Source organism: Chinchilla lanigera, unplaced genomic scaffold (assembly GCF_000276665.1).
Source record: "Chinchilla lanigera isolate Chin_1 unplaced genomic scaffold, ChiLan1.0 scaffold00021, whole genome shotgun sequence".
Classification (NCBI taxonomy): domain Eukaryota; kingdom Metazoa; phylum Chordata; class Mammalia; order Rodentia; family Chinchillidae; genus Chinchilla; species Chinchilla lanigera.
Window position 1 is genome coordinate 15,848,138 of NW_004955422.1, and position 20,097 is coordinate 15,868,234.

The 20,097-nt window shown below is 48.2% G+C and overlaps 1 protein-coding gene across 3 annotated transcripts in view; it reads right to left on the reverse strand.

Moving 5' to 3' along the window:
* The window catches only part of Cttn (cortactin), a 36,032-nt gene that overhangs the window by 10,102 nt on the left and 5,833 nt on the right, over positions 1–20,097 (reverse strand). For all 3 annotated transcript variants that reach the window (XM_013514240.1, XM_005384232.2, XM_005384233.2), the window contains exons 2-12: positions 17,405–17,491; positions 17,197–17,270; positions 14,948–15,077; positions 10,983–11,093; positions 9,495–9,549; positions 8,523–8,633; positions 6,380–6,490; positions 5,607–5,717; positions 4,718–4,828; positions 3,283–3,338; positions 490–559 (exon numbers count right to left, since the gene is read on the reverse strand). In XM_013514240.1, coding sequence (XP_013369694.1) covers positions 490–559; positions 3,283–3,338; positions 4,718–4,828; positions 5,607–5,717; positions 6,380–6,490; positions 8,523–8,633; positions 9,495–9,549; positions 10,983–11,093; positions 14,948–15,077; positions 17,197–17,270; positions 17,405–17,491 — 1,027 coding nt within the window. The remainder of the gene's footprint in view (positions 1–489; positions 560–3,282; positions 3,339–4,717; positions 4,829–5,606; positions 5,718–6,379; positions 6,491–8,522; positions 8,634–9,494; positions 9,550–10,982; positions 11,094–14,947; positions 15,078–17,196; positions 17,271–17,404; positions 17,492–20,097) is intronic.

Sequence of the window (20,097 nt, forward strand, 5' to 3'; positions counted from 1 at the left end):
TTTTTTTTTTTTTTTTTTTGGCAGTACTGAAGATTGAGCCCAGGGCCCAGTCTTTTACAGTTTCCTTAGACAGTGCTCACTAAGTTGCCAATCCAGGGCTTGAACTTGCAATCCTCCTGCCTCAGGCTCTCAGAGTGCTGGAGTTATAGGCATGCACCTCCTACTGGCAGACATCTCCTGTAAAGTGAGCCAGAAGTGGACTTCTGCTGCCCATTTTTAAGGGGCCCCTCAGTCACAGGATGTTGGGGCTCTGGAGTACAATCGTGTGAGAGACACTTTCCACAGCAAGGAGAGGTTAACCGTGTCTCCGGGGTCCCTGCATTGTAGGTGACAGGATTCTAGAAGCAGCCACATATGCCCCGCCCCTTTGCTCTTGGCTCTTTTTCTCCAACTTTCCTTTTCCCCTTGGGATTTTCCAGGGAAAAGCCTGGGGCATGGACTGTCCTCCAGGGAAGATCACACAGTGCTTGGGAGCTGTGCAGGACTTACCAGCTTCGACAGGGACGGTCTTCTGGTAGGCAGAGGATACCTGCGCCACATCTTCAAAGGTGGACGCATTCTGCAGAGATGGCAAAACAAATCAGGAGTGTGCTCCTCTCTCCTCTCTACCTAATGAGATGTTAGGGCCTCCCAAGATCCCTCAAAAGACCCAGGCAGCCTAAGGTTTTCCACTCTGCCACTGTGTTCTGCAGATTCACTGAGGCACAACAATGTTTTCCCACACACTCTTGCTGCTGACTATGAGTCAGGGTCACACATACATACATCTATACATCCGCTCAGTGACAAGCCACCTCTGTGCTGCTCGAGCCTCCCACCGTCCTCCCTACAATTCTCTGCTCTGTTGGGGAGCAGCCCTTGGGACACACAGACCTTGCCTGGCCAGATGCTCCACATGCCCCTGTAAGCATGACACCACCACTTCAACTGTGCTCTCAGCTATATCCCATGGAACTTGCTGTGACATCAGGCCCTGAATAGCAGTCCTGAGCACAGGCTGACAAGGTCCTTAGAAAGTAATGACTCTCCTCAGTTCCATCTTGAGCTTCACCATTTCTGACAGGAGCGCTGTGCTTCAGCTCAGAACACTCACGGCTTTCCCACACAGCACACTACAATGGAGCCCAAAGGCAGGGCCGAGGTAGCCCATCAGTTGCCTGAAACTAGTGAAACTACACTTTCCTCCAGCACAGGTGGCTCCAGCTGCACACAGGAGACCAAAGAGCAGTTTGGCTCGCAGGAGCCCTCTTCCCACCTGTCCTTCCATAGGGGAGCCCAAGAGCCCACCCCAAACAACTCCCACCTTGGCCAGAGCAGCCACTGCCCCCTGCCCTCCCAACCCCCATGCCCAACACATGCAGCTGGAGAGTCCATGGCACCTAGGGGCCTTCGCCTAAACCCAGCTCTACTGAGTCTACAGCTTCAGCTGCTCAGATTTCCTGACTAAACCCTTTCCCTTTTCCTAAACATGCTGCCCCTAGACTGCCTGCCACCTCTTCCAGAACAATCCCTACCCAACTGTCCAGGGAACTCCTGCCTGCCCTGTAGCCTCAGGCTGGGCAGGGAGGCCAGTGCCCTGATTCCTCCCTCTGCTTTTAGAGGGCAGCTCCTGGGTCTTCTCATCCCAATGTCCGCAGTAAAGGCCTCTGGCTTGCTGCTCCGGTAGGGGCCATCTCTCTGTCCACACCCACTCTCCATCCACGTCACCTTCATCTCTACCACACTGTGTCCAGCTTTCCTCACATACCCCGATCACCAAGACCCATGTTTGCACTGCATGCTGCAAGGGGAACCCACTTGTACATGTGAGGCAAGCAACCCACTGAGCTACACTCCAGCCTAGGACTGGCCGGCAGACCACAGCCTCTCCCACTTGCCACCTTCCCGGGACCCTGCACCTTCCTCCCCACGTCAGCCTTATTCCATCCTAGAACCAGGATCCACAACAGAGACCTTGCCCTTGACCCACCCATACCTATCACAGCGTACCTTAGTTGAACCTCCCTCCTGTCCATGACAGGACAGGATTTCCTGTCTGCAAGCTCAGCAGTCACTGTCATTACCACTGACATCAACCACAGACAAGAGACAGAAACTTCCTCCACTCCCAACCGCACAGCCACAATTTCTGACTCACTCATTCATTAGCTCCTTCCTTCCTCCTGTCCCAGAGGCCCTCAGCCACCAGACACTTCACGGGGTTCCCTGCCACCACCTCACTGATCCTCCCTGCCCAGCATCGTCTGACCCAACCCCTGCCATCAGACAGGCACAGCCCTGAACTAGAGGGCCTGCAGGACTCACACAGACTCACCACATGTGCTCCCCCAAGTTCTCCAGCTCCACAGCCACTCCACGGTCACCTGGGCTCCACCCTCCTCCCGAGCCCCATAAGACAAACCCCAGCCCTGCCACTCGGCCCCCTGTATACCTATGACATCTGATGCTTGTCCTCTTGCAATCTCCAGCTTAAGCCAATGCCTTGTTTGGGCTGCTCGGGCCGCTTCCTCTCAGTAATCTTAGACCAGCTACACAGTGCAGTCAGGGGCTTCTCAGGGAAGAGCCCACCTTTACCCCCTGCCTAACTCATGCAGGGGCCCAGTGTCCATTTAACAATGTGAGGACCTGATATGGTTTGTTGGACTCCCTTCTAAAGCATCTGCAGGGAACTCCATCCCCACACCAGGACATATGCTGTCCTCTGCTCTGCAGACTCCCAATCCTGTCTCTGCTGGCAAACTCCTCCCCACCCTCCAGAACTGGGCTGACTATCCCTTCCTCTGGACCCCTCGGCCTGTGCTGTCTACCCTACAGTGCACTCCCAGGGTTCTCCTATGGGCCCTGGTCACATGGGGAAGTGCCCTCATCATTTTTAAGGTCAGTCAGCCACAAGTTTCACGTGAGCAGAGCTCTGAGACCCCACCATGCCACCTGTCACCACAGCCAAGGGCAAGATGACCTCACAAATGGTCTCAATTAACTCGATTTCCAATCTGACTTACCATTAATAATGAAAGTTCAAATAGCTGTATGATCCAGTGACAGCCCAGCCACTCAATGCTATGCCATGGCCAAGCACTGAGACTGTCTAGTCAGACCCTGACTGAGTTAATGAGCCTACTGTTGCCACAGAGACAGCAAACTCAACAGGTAGACTGCCAGAGCCGAGCTGAGTGCCCACCTGATGGTAGCCACCAAATAGCAACTGACACAGAGGGAAGGCTGCAGAAATCCCTGAGCATGCCAGCAGGAAGTTCCATCCCTGGAGCTGGAGAACCTTACCTTATCCATCCGATCCTTCTGCACCCCATACTTCCCGCCGAATCCTTTGGAATAGTCTGAAAGGCGACAAAACACAAGACTTACCCTGAGGTGGAAGACAGACCCGGGCGGAGATGAGTGCAGGTGCATGCAGACAGGTCTGAAACAGCCCAAGGAAACGCACCCTGGCAGAAAGAACCAAGCACTGCCACAGGACAGGCTTTCCTCACCAGGCAAGTTGTGTCTGACCCCAGTGTCCAGTGCACAGGCAGGGGAGCAGGACAGAGGTGTGGTCATGCTTCCAGCATTCTCCCGGGGGAAGGGGAGGGGATGGGCAGCAGGCTGGCAGGAAAAAGCCAAGGAGGGGGCACAGGACAGGCCTTTGCGATGCGCCACTTCACTAGCACAGTCTTCCACACCAGCCACGGGGCTTATTCTCATCTTTCTCCTGTGCGCCCGATCTACCCAGCACTAAATAGAGGCTCAGTCGCAGTTTGTTCTCTTGCTTTTTAAAAGAAAGAAAATATTCCATGTGGACATTCTGCCAGCCAAATATGTCTGCTGCAGCAACACGCACCCACATGGAAGTCACACTGTCATGCAGTCTCAATGCAGAGGAGAGCCCACGGCCATCTCCATGCAGTCTGCAGGGCCAGGCCCAAGTGTGTTCACCTGCCCCATGCCTGAGCACTGCGCAGTTCCTAACACTGCGCTGAAAGCCTACACTCTGCCCTGCATTGCTGGAAATTGCTGTTTACTCAATCATCGGTCCATGTTCTAGTAACCAAGTCCTCTGATGCAGAACTCTGATGGAGAGCAAGTGCTCTAAGGAAAATGCGTCAGCTATTTGGAATTCCAGTCTGTGGCCCTAGAAAGGTCACTTTTCTGCTTTATGTACACACTGTGTGGCTCCATGTGGAGATCCTGCACACGGATGGTGTCATTAAAAACAGAACAAACAAAACCATCCACCCCTATCCAAAAAGCACCACCACAATGAAACACAGATATCACACAGAACATGCCTATCTCAAGCCCTTGCTGCTACCAAGCCTCTGGCGGAAGGGTCGGGGCTGCTGAAACTAAAACCCCTCTCTCCTAACCTCAGAGGCAACAAGGCCTGGTACTATGACCCAGAGAATGGTCAGAAACAAGCAAACATGTGCACAATGCTGCTGGAAGATCACAGGACCATCCCAGATACTAGATATACTATGGGGTTAGAGTTCATAATCTGTGAACTGTCATTTCTACCCCAACTTTCCTCTAAAAGGTCCGAGGGCGGGGGGGAAATGGGAAAAGGAGCATAGTTTCAATGGGTTGAAGGTTCCCAGTGGTCTGATAGTTGGAGACTAGGACAGCCTGTTGCAGCACCAAGGTAAACCCCAAAGTCTGTGCTAGAAGTGGCTGCACCGCAAGGGAAGGTGGGAAGAGGTGGGGAGGGGGCCAACTGTGCCTTGCTGGGACTCGTGCTTGGCCAGTCTCTCCTTGTAATCAAACCCCACAGCAGAGGAGTCCTGCCTCTCGGACTGAACACCAAATCTGCCTCCGAAACCAGTCTTATAATCTGGAAATCCACATGTGACAATGGGGAAAACAACCAAGAGAGGAAACACAGGTTGCATTAGAATCACATGAGTATGTGCAACATCCAATACATCATTTTGAGAAAGCAAGAGCTTGGATAAGCTTAGAGGAGGGGCGTGAGTATTTGAGGTTGGCTTGAATGGTTAAGGAACAACTTGAAAGGGGAACACTTCAGCCCAGACCTGGAAGCAACTAACAACTGTACTGTCAGTAGTTCAGTGAAGTCACTCCATGCTTGCAGGTTTCTCTCTAGGGTCCAACCAGGCTGCTGAGACATCAAATACAAAGGACGCCCTCCCCCACCCCTGCCAGGCACAGGATGGGTGCCTGAACCCTAGCTTAGGTGGGGCAGACGGAAGGCCTCTGCTCCCCTTGAACTGACTCTCCCAGGGTCAGAGTCCTTGTTGTGATCATAAAACACTTCCGGTTAGAAAGGAAGCATCTGCTGACACAAAACACGGCCCACTTTATAATCAAGAACTGGGGCCTAAATGCACTGTGCTTCAGTGCAGTACCCAAAGGGCAGAAGGCAAATGCTCCCAGCAGTGCCACTGACGTGGCCCTGCACTGTGGAGACACAGCCCTCATGTAAGTGAGGGCTCCGCTGCAGCTCAGGGGCTTTCGAAGCTCTGGGACAGTGCCACATGGTGAAGACACAACACTTCAACAGAAATACAACAAATACAAAACATAAGGACTGGTCTAAGAACGGACACAAACTCTTAAAATGGTCTTGATTATGGACAAAGAGAATGTACCTTTTTGGGATTCATGCAGCTGTAATTTCTCTTGGTGATCCCAGCCAAGGGCACATTTGTCTTGTCTGTCTGTTTGCACACCAAATTTTCCTCCAAACCCTTTCACATAGTCTACATGCACAATAAAAGCCATAATCTGGTGTTAACAGGCAGCCTGGGTCACAAGTAGAAAGCAGGTTTCCAAAAATGCAATTTAAGACACATAAGTCACTCAATCCACCCTTTCTTTTCCAGAGCTTTGGTAAACTACACATTAAGAGGCCACCACACAGAGAGGCTAGAAAATCCCCTCGTCTGTAATCTCAGCATTTCGGATAAACACAACGCACATGGCTTACACCAGCACTCCGAGGCAGCACGGTCTCACAACTTACAGACAGATGTGTGGGACAAGGACATTATTATGAGCAAAACTGCCTGAGTTAGAACCAAAAAAAGTATAGACATCTATTTCTTATTTAAGAACTGTGTTTTTGGATTCAATGTATTCTGTTTTGACTTATGATTTTTGAGACAGGGTTTCACTATGTTACCCAGGTTAGTCTTGAATTCCTGGGCTCAGGAGATCCTCCTGCCTCAGCCTCCTGAGTGCTGAGACTACGGTCATGAGCCATGGCATCTGGTAAATGGATTAGTTGTTTCAAAACTGAATACTTAATAAAAAGAAATATGTACTTTAAGGTTTAAGGGTACAAACATTTTCCCCCTTCTGGCCTGGCTAATGTCTGTCACATTATTCTCTTGGCTAGAGAATAAAAGAAAACTGAAGACACCTTTCTGGGACTCATGTTTCTCTGTTTTGCCTTGATACTCAAAGCCGACAGCGCTTTTATCCACTTTGTCCTTGTCAATACCGTATTTGCCACCAAAGCCTTTGGAGTAATCTACAAAGAAGAAAAGACAACTTAAAAACCAGCAAATAGATTCAATGAGTCTTAGTAGTCATTAAGAAAGTACTGTTAGGGGCTGGGGATATAGCTCAGTGGCACAGCACCCTGACTGGCAAGTGTGAGGTCCTGTTCGATTCCCAGTACCCGCAAAAAAAAAAAGAGAAAAAAAAAAAAAAAGTACTGTTATCACTCAATTTCTCCCCTTGGGCTCCTGAGACAAGGTCTTGCTGCATAGCCCAGGCTGCCTGAAGCTCGTGATCATCCTCCCTCACACTCCAAGGAGTGGGGATAACAGGATAACACCCATGCCCAGGAAGGACAGATGGACTGACTCAGGCTTGGTAGAATATCCCTGAGTAATGTGGACAATATCTGTGTGTCATAATATGAACATAAAGATGGTAAAGACCTTGATGTTACAGTTTGGACCTGGAATGTCCCCCAAAGGTGCGTGTGCTGAAGGTTGTTTCCCCAGCTGCTGATGCTATGGGAAGTGGTGGAAACTGGGAGGTGTGGCCTGGCTGGGAGAGGCGGGTCACTTTGGGGGGCTTTAGAAGGATATAGTACTTCACTCCCACCCTCCTTCCAGTCCACTGTGAGAGGAGCAGCTCTGCTCCGTCATGTGGCTCACCGTGGCCCAGAAATAACACAGCCAAGTGACCACAGGCTGAGACTGTAAACCAAAATAACCCTTCCCTCCTGTGAGGTGTTCATCCCAGGTAGACTATGACAAGGATGAAAAGCTGATGAACAGCAGGTTAGTAATCTAAGTGTCATCCCTCATTCCAAAAGACAGCAGTAAGTAACAAGGCCTGAGGCTGAGATGCCTACAGTGGTTTGTGTCACAATCTCTAAAGCAAACAGATACCTGCTGGGGAAGACTTTCTAAGAAAAAGAACACACAAGGCACATCTTCCAGAAACATCAATTCTACTTAAAGGTTAGTCATTTAAAAGGCACTTCAATTCTAAAGCATGACTCTCATGGACTTGGTTATGGCACAGAGCATGAACTCAAATCCTGTGAGGAAAGGCCCAGAGCACTGAAGCCTGTGACTCTTCTTCCACTCAGAGCCCCTGCAGCACAGGACTGAAGGCAGGCCCTGGGAAGCGCCGCGCGCACACACCGGCCTGGGTGCGAGGCTGCACACTCTGGCTGAGAGGAACCTAAGGCCAGCAGCAGGCCAACGGGTGGGCCCCCGCAAACCACAGGCTGAGTGTCTCCACAGACCCACAAGCCCCGTGCATGGGAAAACACCACGTCAGCCTGCTTTGAACTTCAGTGGTGTTGTCTGCTTTCTTTTGTTTTTGAAAGAAGTAAGTCTTCAGTGTTCAAATATTGGCATTTAAAAAACTGCAAAGTGCAGGCCAGACAAAACAAGCAGTGCAGGGGGACAGAGAAGCCGTGACCGCCAGGCAGGGTGTGGACTCTGATGACCTGCAACCTCTGTAACAGAAAGGTTTTTGAGTGAGGTCTACTGGGTATGTAACAATGAAGAGAAAAAGCATGCATCCTCCAAAATACTGCCGCCTGGCAGTATTTTATCAAAATTTTAGCGCTGTTCAGAGGGCTGAACCTCAAACCAAGAGCCCTGCACATGCGAAGCACATCCTCTACCACTGACCCACATCTCCAGCTCCCATCAAAATTTTAACAGCCTTTGACCTTCTCATTTCCATTTTTAGAAACTGGCCCTTTTGAATAATCACTCATGTGTGAGATACAGGTACAAAACCGTTCACTGCCGTCGATTTTTAACATCAAAAAAACTGCAAATAACCTAAATTTCATGCTCAAAGAAAGAATGGTTAAAGAGATTATGGAATCTTTACAGGATGGAGGACTGAGCAGCTTCTAAGAACATGAGACACCCATATCACTCACATAAAAAGAACATCAAAACATTTAAAATTTTTCTTTTAAAAAAAGCATGTATAACACAACCCAATTTATACAAAGAAGAATATCCCCTCCGGGACTCCTTTCACTTCTAAATGAGGAGAAAGACAGGAAAGAAGCCCCTCACCTTTCTGCGACTCGTGCTTCTCGGTCTTGCCCTGGTAGTCGAAGCCCACAGCACTCTTGTCCACCCGGTCAGCCTGCACGCCGTACTTGCCACCAAAGCCACTGGAGTAGTCTAAGGAGACAGGAGAACAGTCAGCATGAACATGACGACAAACTGCAGTGCCACTCTTGTTAAACTGGGCAAAATGGAAGTGTTCAGGAGTTACAGCCACAAGAAATGAAGCATGCATCTTAAAACAGACAAGCCGCCCACTGTTTCTCACAGGTGATGCTGGAAACCTTTACAACCCATGCACAGTAGAGCATGCGTCCATTTCCACTGCTCCAGGGCAATTCCTTCCCACCGGCAGATATAAAGCTGCACGCCACTTTAAAAACTGGTCAAGTACAGGTCAGGGCATAACAAAAGCTATGCAGCTGAAAACCTTACAGATCAGACCCTACTGCTTCATATGCCCACACTTCAGTTAACTACACCTGCGCTGCTCGTGAACAAGCTCATTCCTGAATTATGAGATAACACATAAAAGGCAGAATTAAATAAGCCTGAAGAAAACACATGCAGCATTCTAAGGAAAGTAATATGGCTTCAGAGACTGGTGACATAAAGATGAATCACTACCATATTTACCACTATACGTATATAACGAAAATGAGAATTTAGTAACTCTGCTTCGTATTCTTAGGAGGGAATGTTAGTTTTTTTGCCAACAAAGTTAGAGAGCAGCATCACTCAGAAAAGGACTGGCTTCCGCTGAAAGCTGGGAGGCACTACCATGACACCAGATGCCAGAGCTTTATGTGTGCTGCCTAACAGCACATCCAGGTGACTCAGGAACTCAGAGAGCCAAACTCTCCCTAGGCAACAGCCCTCCTACCCCACAAGCAAGCTTCAGGCACCCGGGCCTCTCCCTTCAAAGCTCGGCTGCCTACAGGGCTGCTTCTGGTCCCGTCCACACATTTCACAGCTCACCTTTCTGGGAGGCGTGCTTTTCTGTCTTCCCCTGGTACTCAAAGCCTACTGCAGACTGCAATTACAGAAAATAAAAGGCAAAGTGCACTTTTAAATGCCTCTAAAACTGCCACTCTGAGTTCACAATACATAGAAAACCCCAAAAACCACAAACTACGTTATATTTTGACTGGTTTCCTAAGTCAAATGTAGGTCAAATTAATGGCAAGAACTCTAGTGTTGTGAGTTTATTTATTTATTTATTTATTTTGGTTTTTGGTTTTTCTCTGGTACCGGGAACCGAACTCACGACCTTGCGCTTGACAGGCAGGCGCTTTTGCCGCTGAGCTAAATCCCCAGCCCCTGTTGTGAGTTTACATGTGATAAAATGTCCACAGCCATGCATGGTGGCACATGCCTATAATCTGACCAATTCAGGGGGGCCCTGAGGCAGGAAGATGACTAGTTTGAAGTCACGTGAGCAACTTAGTGCATCCTTGTCTCAAAACTGAAAGGGCTGGGAGTGCAGCTCACTGGTAGAGTACTTGCCTAGAATGTGCATGGCTCTGGGTTCAATCCCTATTAGTGCTAAAAAAATACTTTCAGAGTTTGGCAAGTTCCACAGTCAAGCTGTACCCAGGGCAACGTGGCCTCCTCCCCAGCATGCTGCTGCAGATCATGCTCAGCTAATGTATTTTAGCCACATAATCCCAATCTGGAACAATTCCCTTTGCTACACAGAAACACATTCTTCAAATAAGCTATCCTAAGAACAAAATGAGTACTAATAACAACAGCAGCAGCAGGAGCCAGGCACCATGGTGAGCATCTGGGCACACAGTATCTGCCCTGCTTCCCACACAGCTCCATGAGCTAGGGATTAGCATTACTCCCACTTTACTGACATGGAAATTCCATGACAGCTAGGATTTCAAAAAGTTGGAACACAGACTAAGGTCTGTCCAAAGCCAGGCTCTTGCTTGCCATGCTACAAAATGAAGGCACTGACGGCCCTGACCCAAAGGGAATCAGAACAGGCTCAGGCCTGAACCTGCCAGAATATCCAGACCCAGCCTACAGCCCTGGAAACAAGGGTATCATGCTCCACAGAAGAACTCTGAGCAGCACTTGCCACAGTGATACACATATGAAGGGAAATGGGTAGGAATGGTCCCCACTGGCACATTCTTAGGCAATAAATCTAAGGGTATCCTATGCTGAGGGCACATAGAGAAGGACCCCAGTCCATCTGATAAGCAGACAGCAATGCAAGGACCTCTAAGCCAACGTGACAAAGGCCTTTCTTTACATGTTTCTACCCTGCTTCCCCACCCCGTCAGCCCACCCTCTCAGAGCATCCCGGGGGAGAGGCCTGCCAGCTCTTGTCTAGACACCCCTCCCAGCACACTGCTGCAAGTGGCCCAAAGGGCACACACAGCACTAGCATATCGGTGTGGAAGGCAGTGTGATCAGCACAGAGCAGGGCCACTTCCTGTGACCATCACTCACCTGGTCAACTCTGTCCACCTGGACACCAAACTTGCCTCCAAAACCCCGGACTGAGTCGACTTGAGAGCAGTGCTTAGAAAGCTTCGACTGATACTCATGGCCAACAGCTGACTGGAATAGAGTGCAAAAATAAAGTATAATACACTCAAGCCTAGAGCAACATTAACAACCCAGGCGCAGGCATTTCCTCCATGCACCTAATGCCCAAACAGACACAGGGCTGGGAGGAGCCCCAGGAGGAGCCGCAGGGCTCCTGGGAAGAGCCACAGCCCGAGCTGTCAGTCCCTGGTGCAGGGCTCCTCCGCTGCAGCAACAGGACTCCCAGACCACAACTCCTGACAGGAGCTGTGGATGCCACAGGGCATGAGAAAACAACCGGCAGCTGACAACACAATTCATAAGATCCATATACATGGAGATCGCTGGCAATACATTTACTCTATTAAAAGAATAAGGCTTTTTCATACTATATGAACAGCAAATCTGGACAAACAATTATTTATTTTGCCAACACACTGAAGCATAGAAAAGTATATTTTAGTAATAATAGACTTGGAATCAACACCTAAGTACACGTGCCATGTAGGCACAGTGCCAACTGCTGTCACCCAAACTGGCTCCCTCCAGGGTCCCCAATATTGTCAGCCTCCATCAGAGGGGAGCCCAGGTTCAGGACTCTTCTGTATGTCACATATCCACAGGTGACAAAGTGAGGAAACAGAGCCTGGGGTTTTGGCCTGCTTCCCACCTTGGGGTCTGCAAACTCCAGCCTGAAGGGCAGGCCTCTCCCAAAATGACACTTTTGGGAACCCGGCTGTGTCTATGATGCTTCCACCCAATGCAGCAGCCTTGACAGACCCTGTGACCACAACGCTGTCCTGGCCCCAATGGCTCCCCACACCAAGCACAGTCAGGCCCCGGCTTCCACAGCTGTCCCACAGTGGATGGTGTCCCGGGGACACCTTCAAGGGTACTGAGGAGAGGTGACCCAGTGAGGGGCATGGGAAGGGCCCACATGCATCCAAACACATATGCCATCTCCCCACTGGTACACTCCCTGACCTCGGCTGCTGGTGCGCACCACAGCCCTCCCTTGGTTGGTCGGTTTACTTGGCAAATGCTGGGTCTGGCCTCTAACGCGGGCAGAGTTCAACACATCAGTGATGCTCAGCAGGCACCTCAGTGTCCACCCGTCCTAATGAAAAAAGCCTTTGGAGTCATGTTACTGTCTTTCCTTCCTCAGCTCACCCTGAGGCAATGACCAGGCCAAAAGCTGTGGACCCCTAACCATGGCAGACAGACTGTCTTAAAATACCCGACACCCCAAGTTAAAGGAGGAAAGGTTCGTTTAGCTCACAGTTTGTAGAGGTTTCAATCCACAGCTGGCTCCAAGGGTGAGTGGCACATGGCAGAGGGGCAACAGTTCATGGTGGCAGAAGACAGCAAAAAGCAAGCAAGTAACCTTAACAGCATCTTTCTGCCCCTTTTACACTCTATTTAGGCTGCTGGGATTAGGGTGGTGCCAAACCAACCCGTGAACTGATCACACACCCTTAATCCCAGCATCACACGCTCTAGACTCAGCCACCTCTGAAAACACCCTATGACTGCATGAGGCTCTGAGGGGACATCTCAACACAAACCATAACATGGCCATCCATGGCCTCTACGATCTCAACCAGAAAATGTCCATGAGAGAGTGGCAAGAGGTAGCTGTGACAAAGGGATTCTTCAGCATGACTTTTAATCCGAAAGTTATAAGAAAATGGTTCTAAAAATATGGCCAGGATGACTATATTTGGCAACAGTTACAGCTTTCTGACCAAAATAGATATGTTCCCCAAAGTGTCTTTAATCTTCTATTGCCACAGTCACATTTGTTATTACATAGTTGTGCAGATGGAGCTCTGTCCTGAAGACCGGGGTATAGGAAGCAGTAGTGACCAGGGAAGCAGAAGCCCGCAGAATGCACCACAGCCATCTCAACCCCAGGAGAAGGGCGGAATGTGCTCAGACAATGGCACAACCAGAATCCCGACAGCTCCTGTCCCTGCCCAAAACATGATTCCAGCAGTGTCTGTCACAAGTTCTTCAATTCTTTGCACAAGGACCTTACTATTTTTTTTTCAATTTCTGGAAAGGGCAAGTTACAAAGAGCTTAGGCACTTATCCCAGGTTTACTATCAGTTCTTTCTGAAAAAGGCTGGCCTCACAGTGCCAACATGAGCTGAAAGCTGATTGTTCCTGGACACAAAGGCCCGAAAGCCACCAGGACTAAGCAGCAGCAGCAGCAGCAGCAGCACCCCTTGTTGGGTCCACTGCTGCAGGATCGTTATCAGCCCCACTCAAAGGTGAGTGATTCTTTGAGCCAGCAGGACCCTGGGTATGTGTGGCAGCCACTAAGCCTGATTCTGCACACTCACTGCATGTCCCCGAGCACCTTGTACAATTCCAGGTCAGCAATAGGTGAGAAGAATGAGTGCTGGCCCTAAAAAGTGCAGGCCAAAGAGTCTCGCTGCAAAGCGCAGCACAATGTGGCAACAACAGCTGACAGGGGGATGCCACAGCCAGCATGAGGGAGAGGCAGGTTTCCAGAGTGGGAAGGTGGGGCAGAAAGAAGAGATGGGCTCTTCAGAGACGAGGCCTAAACTGCAGGCTCAAGACTGAGCAAACTCAGGCCAACAAAAGGCACAGCCTGAGAAGCAGCAGAGAAGCCAGAAACCAACATATTTTGAATCAAACTCTTCCTGGATAAATTGTCATCATTTTCCCTAATGTGTAATCTCCCCACCCCAACTTGGAGCTCAATTTCCATCATCAGCCGCTCTTTGCACTAACTCCCCATGATCCCAGTGAGCACAAGCAGTTTCAAATGGGAAAGGCTCCCACCTCCTTGATGCAGTGTTTTGTCTGCTGCTTTGCTCTGCTGCTCTGCAGGCTACCAGAGCCCCAAGGTGTATTCAGAGCCCCAAGGTGATTCTTTTCTGCACACTACCCATTTCAACATCAGGATATCTCTGTAGAAGTGACACAAGTGACACAGCAAATGTCCAAATCTTTTTCCTGCAGATGGCACCTAGTCAGCCTCCAGTTCCAGGCTATTTCTACATGTGGTTGGGGTGCTTCCAGCCCCAGCCCCACCCCCCATTCTGCTCTGCTGGTGGAGTGACACGTGGTTCACTCTGACACAGCTTTGTCATCCCATGCCCAGCTGAGATGTTGAACTCGATCCATGCAAGAGCAGACGTATGGAATTACCTACCAGAACCTGACCCTGGCTGATCCCTTCATCTCTCTCCACAGTGCAAGCAACACCTGTCCATTCAGAACAATCCCCTGTTGCTCAGAGCTGGAAACTCACTGCTGCAAGAGTGTCTGCACAAGTCAGACCTGGTTTACTTAGACATGCCAACATGCTGCTATCTGCACTGTTTCCTCTACAAGGAAAAACCAGCCAGCCTTCCTGAGCCAACACTCACCTGCTTAGGTAGAACAGCCTGCAGTGCTGTGAAGGTGGCTGCACTCAGCAGCTTCCATAGTATTGATGTTACACACTCAGGTCAGTAAAGGCACGTGGGATGTCAGCTACCCGCTAGCAGAATTTCCATGAATGATGTGACGAGGGGGCCCAAAAATATGGTTTTGCTCTGTGGAGTGGTACAGCCTAAACCACAAGCTGGAACCCAGGCAGCAGAGACTAGAACATCTGCAGTCCAATAACTTCTCCCCGCTAGGGCTCCCTACACATCAGCAATTTGTCAGCACCTCTCAGAACTTCAAAAATACCTCCAGAAAAGCAGGAGAGCTTTGTGAGAGGGTTCGACTGACAGAGGGCTGCTCTGAGCACATCTCACCCCCGACAAACGGACACATTTAATCTAAGGAAAAACGTCAGGAACTATTTGGCCCACCACAAGCAGCCCACACAACCAGGGGCCCCGCATAGACAGCCATCGCCCACTTACTTTATCCATCCGGTCTTGTTCCACGCCAAATTTCCCTCCATAACCATGGGAGGCTTTTGGTCCTGTTTCAAGTTCCTTCTCTTTGAGAGTTTGATGTTCTTGAAAGACGTTCTCTCTTAGCTTGTGTATGCTTGAGGAAAGAGATAAAAATGGGGGAAAAAAATCTAAAACGGATGTGTGGCCTTACTTTGCAATGGGATAAATAAAGACAGGCAATATCGCCTTTGCAAACTTGAAAGCTTTCCTTTTTTGGTACTTTCCAACTGCCTACCTTCTACATATGTTCCTGACTATCCTGCCAGCTGGGGCATCCGCCACAGCAGTTCTCAGGCAAAAATGTATGGGAGGAAGAACGCTGCTCGGAATGCACACCATGGCCCCATCCAACTCCCCCAAAGGTACCCAAATAAAATCTGAAGTCCACTTCATTTGGAGAAAGGCTGCTCATTTTAGTAGACAAATGGGTTAGGAGCACCAGCCATGCAAATGCCATCAGGCAGCGGAGAAGGAAATAGTCAAAGGGCCCTTCCTCCAGATCTCCAAAGCCACCAAGGATGCCTAATACTGAGAGTCTGTATTTTCTTGAAGTACTCAAGCATTTTACACCTTCAAGGTAAAATGAGATGACCAGGGATATCGTTCATCGGCACAGTGCCTGCCTGGCAAGCTCAAGGTTTTGAGTTCGACTTCTGGTACCAAAAAAAAAAGAGATGAGAGACATTCAGAATTTACCATATAAAAGACATTTTTCATTTTAAATACAGAAGAGCAGGAAGCAGATCACAAGATTTAGTGATCAAAATTGAGCAGATCAAAATCTGGCAGGCCATGAAGGAGCTATCACCATTAGACTCCAGAGCAGCACAATAGCCACCTGGGCATAGAGTCCTTTTGGCCCAGAAGACACGAGGCCTGTACCTTCGATACAAAGACAACAATCCCAAAAGTGTGGATAAAACACACACCAGACCTGCAAACTACCTGACTCCCTACGAGCAAGGGAAGAAGACCCTACTCCTAACCTTTGGGAAGAGCCACAGGGTGCCCAGAACTATCCCACCCCCACACCTTCCCCCCTGGAATCCTAATCCATCCAGAGGCTGCCATCCCAGACAGTCCTGTGCACTTTCCATCCATGCTCCCTGCCCAACACGTGCAGGGGCCACAAGGAACAAAAGACTGGGGACAGGTTCAGATGACCTAACCAATTCAGGGGTCTGCCTAACCCCATGGCAAACAGCTATGCCAGAAATACCCATTTCATCTCCTCTCCTAGCCAGCCCCAGGTCATTTCTGCGGGAGGTGTGAGCTGAGCAAGCCCAGGAGGGACTAACAGTTCAGGCTAAAGAGTTCCCATGTGGGAGGATCACTTGAGTCGAGGAGTCTAACACCAGCCTGGGCAATATAAGACCCCATTTCATTAAAAACTCATACCAAAACAAAGGGATATTCTAAAATGTCAACATGCAGACTCTGTGCTGTTCGGGGTGATTTACTGAGCCTTCCTCTGCCAGATACTATGGCCAAGGCCTTTCCCATGTACCAAAGCAGGTCACCGGGTCAGCAGTGCTGCCATCACAACACAGGGCAGGGAGAACCAACCTTGACCAATGTGGCCTAAAACCAACCTCTGAGGATTGTTTTTAGAGGCCCTTTTATCAATGCTTCCTGATGAGAAAACAAGCTGCCCAGAGCTGGCATTTCAGATAGCGCCAGGTCGGAAACAATGACACAGCTCACTGTCTCCTGTTCTAGCTCTTCACAAAGCCTGGAATTCAGTTCACACTACACAGCTACTAAATTCTGCAACACACAATGATTTTCAGACAATAATAAAAAGGGGGAGGGTGTTTAAGGTCTAAGTTATCCGATGACACCTCACACTTAAGAAGCCTCCTATTTGGAGAAAGAACTTAAGCAACTACCACCCCCAGTGAAAATCACAATATGCAAAAGCAGACACTCCAGAATTGTAAGTGAGGAAATCGTTTGCAGTGGAGATTTTAAATTGGTGGACATCTATACATGTAAGTACATATACATAAAAACATGCATTAAACACAAGTGTCCTGCCTTATATTCATTCATCTGCTCTATGAATGTCACGTCAACACAATAAGCAAAAGCAACCCCCAAGTGTCAGCAGTAGATGTCCCTTGCTGTGGCCTATTCCCACCCTGCGGAGGACCCACTGGTGAAAGTGTGCAGAGGGAGGGCCCCATTCACCACAGCATCACAGAGACTCTTACTTGATGTGTTCCTGGTGCCCGGACCCTTGCACAGTTTTGGCGCCCCATCTTTGTTCCTTTTCACTTACATCATTCTGAAAAGAAAAATAACTAGTAAATGCCACACCCAGGATCGTGAACACAAGCAAATACATAGCCCCAAAGGAAGAAAACACATGAAAATCACTTTCTTAGAAAAGAAAAGCAGAGGCAGGCTGGTGATTCCTACCACAAAATCAGGGTCGGTCTCCCAGTCGTCAGCTCCCCCATCGTCCTGGGTAATGGAAACGGCATGGCCTGCTGATGCTTTCCACATCTGGAAGGGCAGCACCAAAGTTACAGAGTAAGGACAGCCGCCTTCAGGGCCCAAACTACCAAGATGCCAGCGCAATACATGGAGGGCAGGAGCTACATGACCAAATGCCCTTCACCATCACTAAACCTAAATGACAGTTGTAGGGAAAAAAACCAACTTACAATTAAGAGTTCAGCTTATTATCATTACAAGTCTTTAAGAAACAGGACTCATTTTGATTTCAAGTACTTCCTGGAAATATAACAATGATCATCTTTCAATGATTTAATAAATGTTTCAAATAATTTGGTAGAGGGCTGCCTTCTCATGTTTTGGGGAAAATGCACAGAATATAAAATGCCAATTCCTCCTATGTTAGGAGGCTTAGAAAGCAGTCACCTTTATCCACAGTACTTTAAGACTGTAAGTTTTGGTCTGGTATAGAGAACAATGACACATCTGCAGACACCGATAAGACATTCTGTTTGTAACTTCAAACATTTAAAGGTTTAAAAAATATTTTTTTATGTAAAGAATGAATGCCTTTTCCACAGAAAATGAAAATAGTACATTTCACTGAGGCTATGAACTCAGAAATTATTTTAATTCAATCAACCAAAGCTGCACCTAGGTCTGACCTGAGGACTTCCAACCCTCCCTCCTCCAGCTCCACATGAGCTCTTCTGGCTTGTGTTTCCTGAACAAAAGCCCGCCCCAGCCTGAGAACCTTCCTTCTACAGCTACCCATCCAGCTCTCCTGGATCTAAAGGCCACATCCGAGATGGCAGTGACAGACTGATCATGGTGCATGCTGTCCAATTTCTATATGTGATTCCTCCCACTTCCCCTAGGCAAAGCACCATCTGCCACCAGGTGGGCAGGACCTACAATGTCCCTCAAATGAGAAACACCTTGAACCTCCTCTAGATGCCCCAAACATGGCAAGAATTTCCTAGATGTTAAAAACAAAATGGATCAAAGATTTAAATATTAAAACAGAAACACTAAATCTGCTGGAAGAAAGAACTCTTGAAGACACAGGTGTAGGCAAAGACTTTATGAACAAACCCTAATCGCAAGGAAAATACTACAAAGAATCAACAACTGAGATCTCAACTTACTAAAAAGCTTTTGCATACCAAAATAAATCATCAAAAGAGTGATGACACAAGTCATAGAGTGGGAAAAAATTTTAGCCAACTGTTCCTCAAAGGACTAATAGCTATAATATAGGACTAATAGCTAAGGAGGGCAATAGGGAAGGGAGGGAAAAGGGAAAAAAAAAAAGAAGACTCAAGATATACTATGTTCACTGAAAGAACAAATAAAACCCAAAATGTACAACAGATATTATGAAAGGGAAAGAAATTGCTCAAAAGAAGGAACAACTGGGATGAGGGAAAGGAGAAAAAGAAAGAAATGAAGAAGAAAGGGAAAAGATATATACATATATGGATAGCTGAGATAACTGTACTGCTGAAGTCTAATGGTTTATTGAAACGAACAGTTAATGCCCAATTTTTTTTTCTTTTTTGCCAATTTTGCATGCTTGTATCTGGTAATCTAAACAACTAATTTGAAGACAATATGCAATATAACAACCATTGGTGAATTCCTACCATCTTGTCTAGTGAAACTCTGTATCGTTTCTAATGGTTTTTCTGTTTTTATTTTTTATTCTCTTTAATGGTTTGATCGATCTTGCATTCTTACATCTGGCAATCTGAGCAACTTTGTTGAAGATAACAATATGCAATATAACAGCCACTGTTAATTCCTATCATTTTGTTCTGAAACCCTGCAGCGTTTTTATTGTTTTTGCTTTATAAAAGATACACTACGTTCAAATACAAATTCCCTGTGATGAACGTGATCATTATGTATATTTAAACTGTATTAATAAACTTAATAAACATAAACACAAAGCCACCGTACAGAGCACCCTAATCCCCCAAAAAAGAACTTTCCAGATGTGGCTTACTTTTGGCAGATTTTAAAAAGCAGCCTTGAACAAGTCTTAGCACTGAGAGGCATGACCAGACAGTCTCGTCCCAATCATCCATTCACAAATGAAAAGCTACACTGTGCCCAGGGCCTCTCTCCTGCCCTGAGTAACACACTATCCTAGAGAGGGGCAGCTGCCTATAGGCAGAATTCCAGGGACTATAGTTTTAGTCACTGGAGGAACTATCTCAAGAAAGAACAAGAGTCCCGTGGGGCTAGCAAAAATGATGTTCACCCCTATGTCAAAGATAAAGGCAGCTGCCTGCCTCTTTTTCAGATTCATCAGGGCAAAGGGCAGCACATAATCGCGGATTTTTCTGGAAACCAACTTCACAAAGGGAGAGGGCAGTCCTTCCACCTGCTTTATAGGCCTGGTGGTTCCTGCCACATGCAGTAGAACACTACTAGCAAAAGGGGTGGATGGCTTGTTTGAGAAATGCCTCCTACCCTCAGTTCCAGAGTTCTGCAACTCCCTTTTGTAAGATAGGGGGAATACTAGAAATGTGACTTCAGGTTGGCTGGTTGATTTTTTTGAGATAGGGTCTTGCTATGTAATCCAGGGTGGCCCTGAACTCACTACATAACCCAGGCTGGCCTTGAGTTCACAATGATCCTCCTGCCTC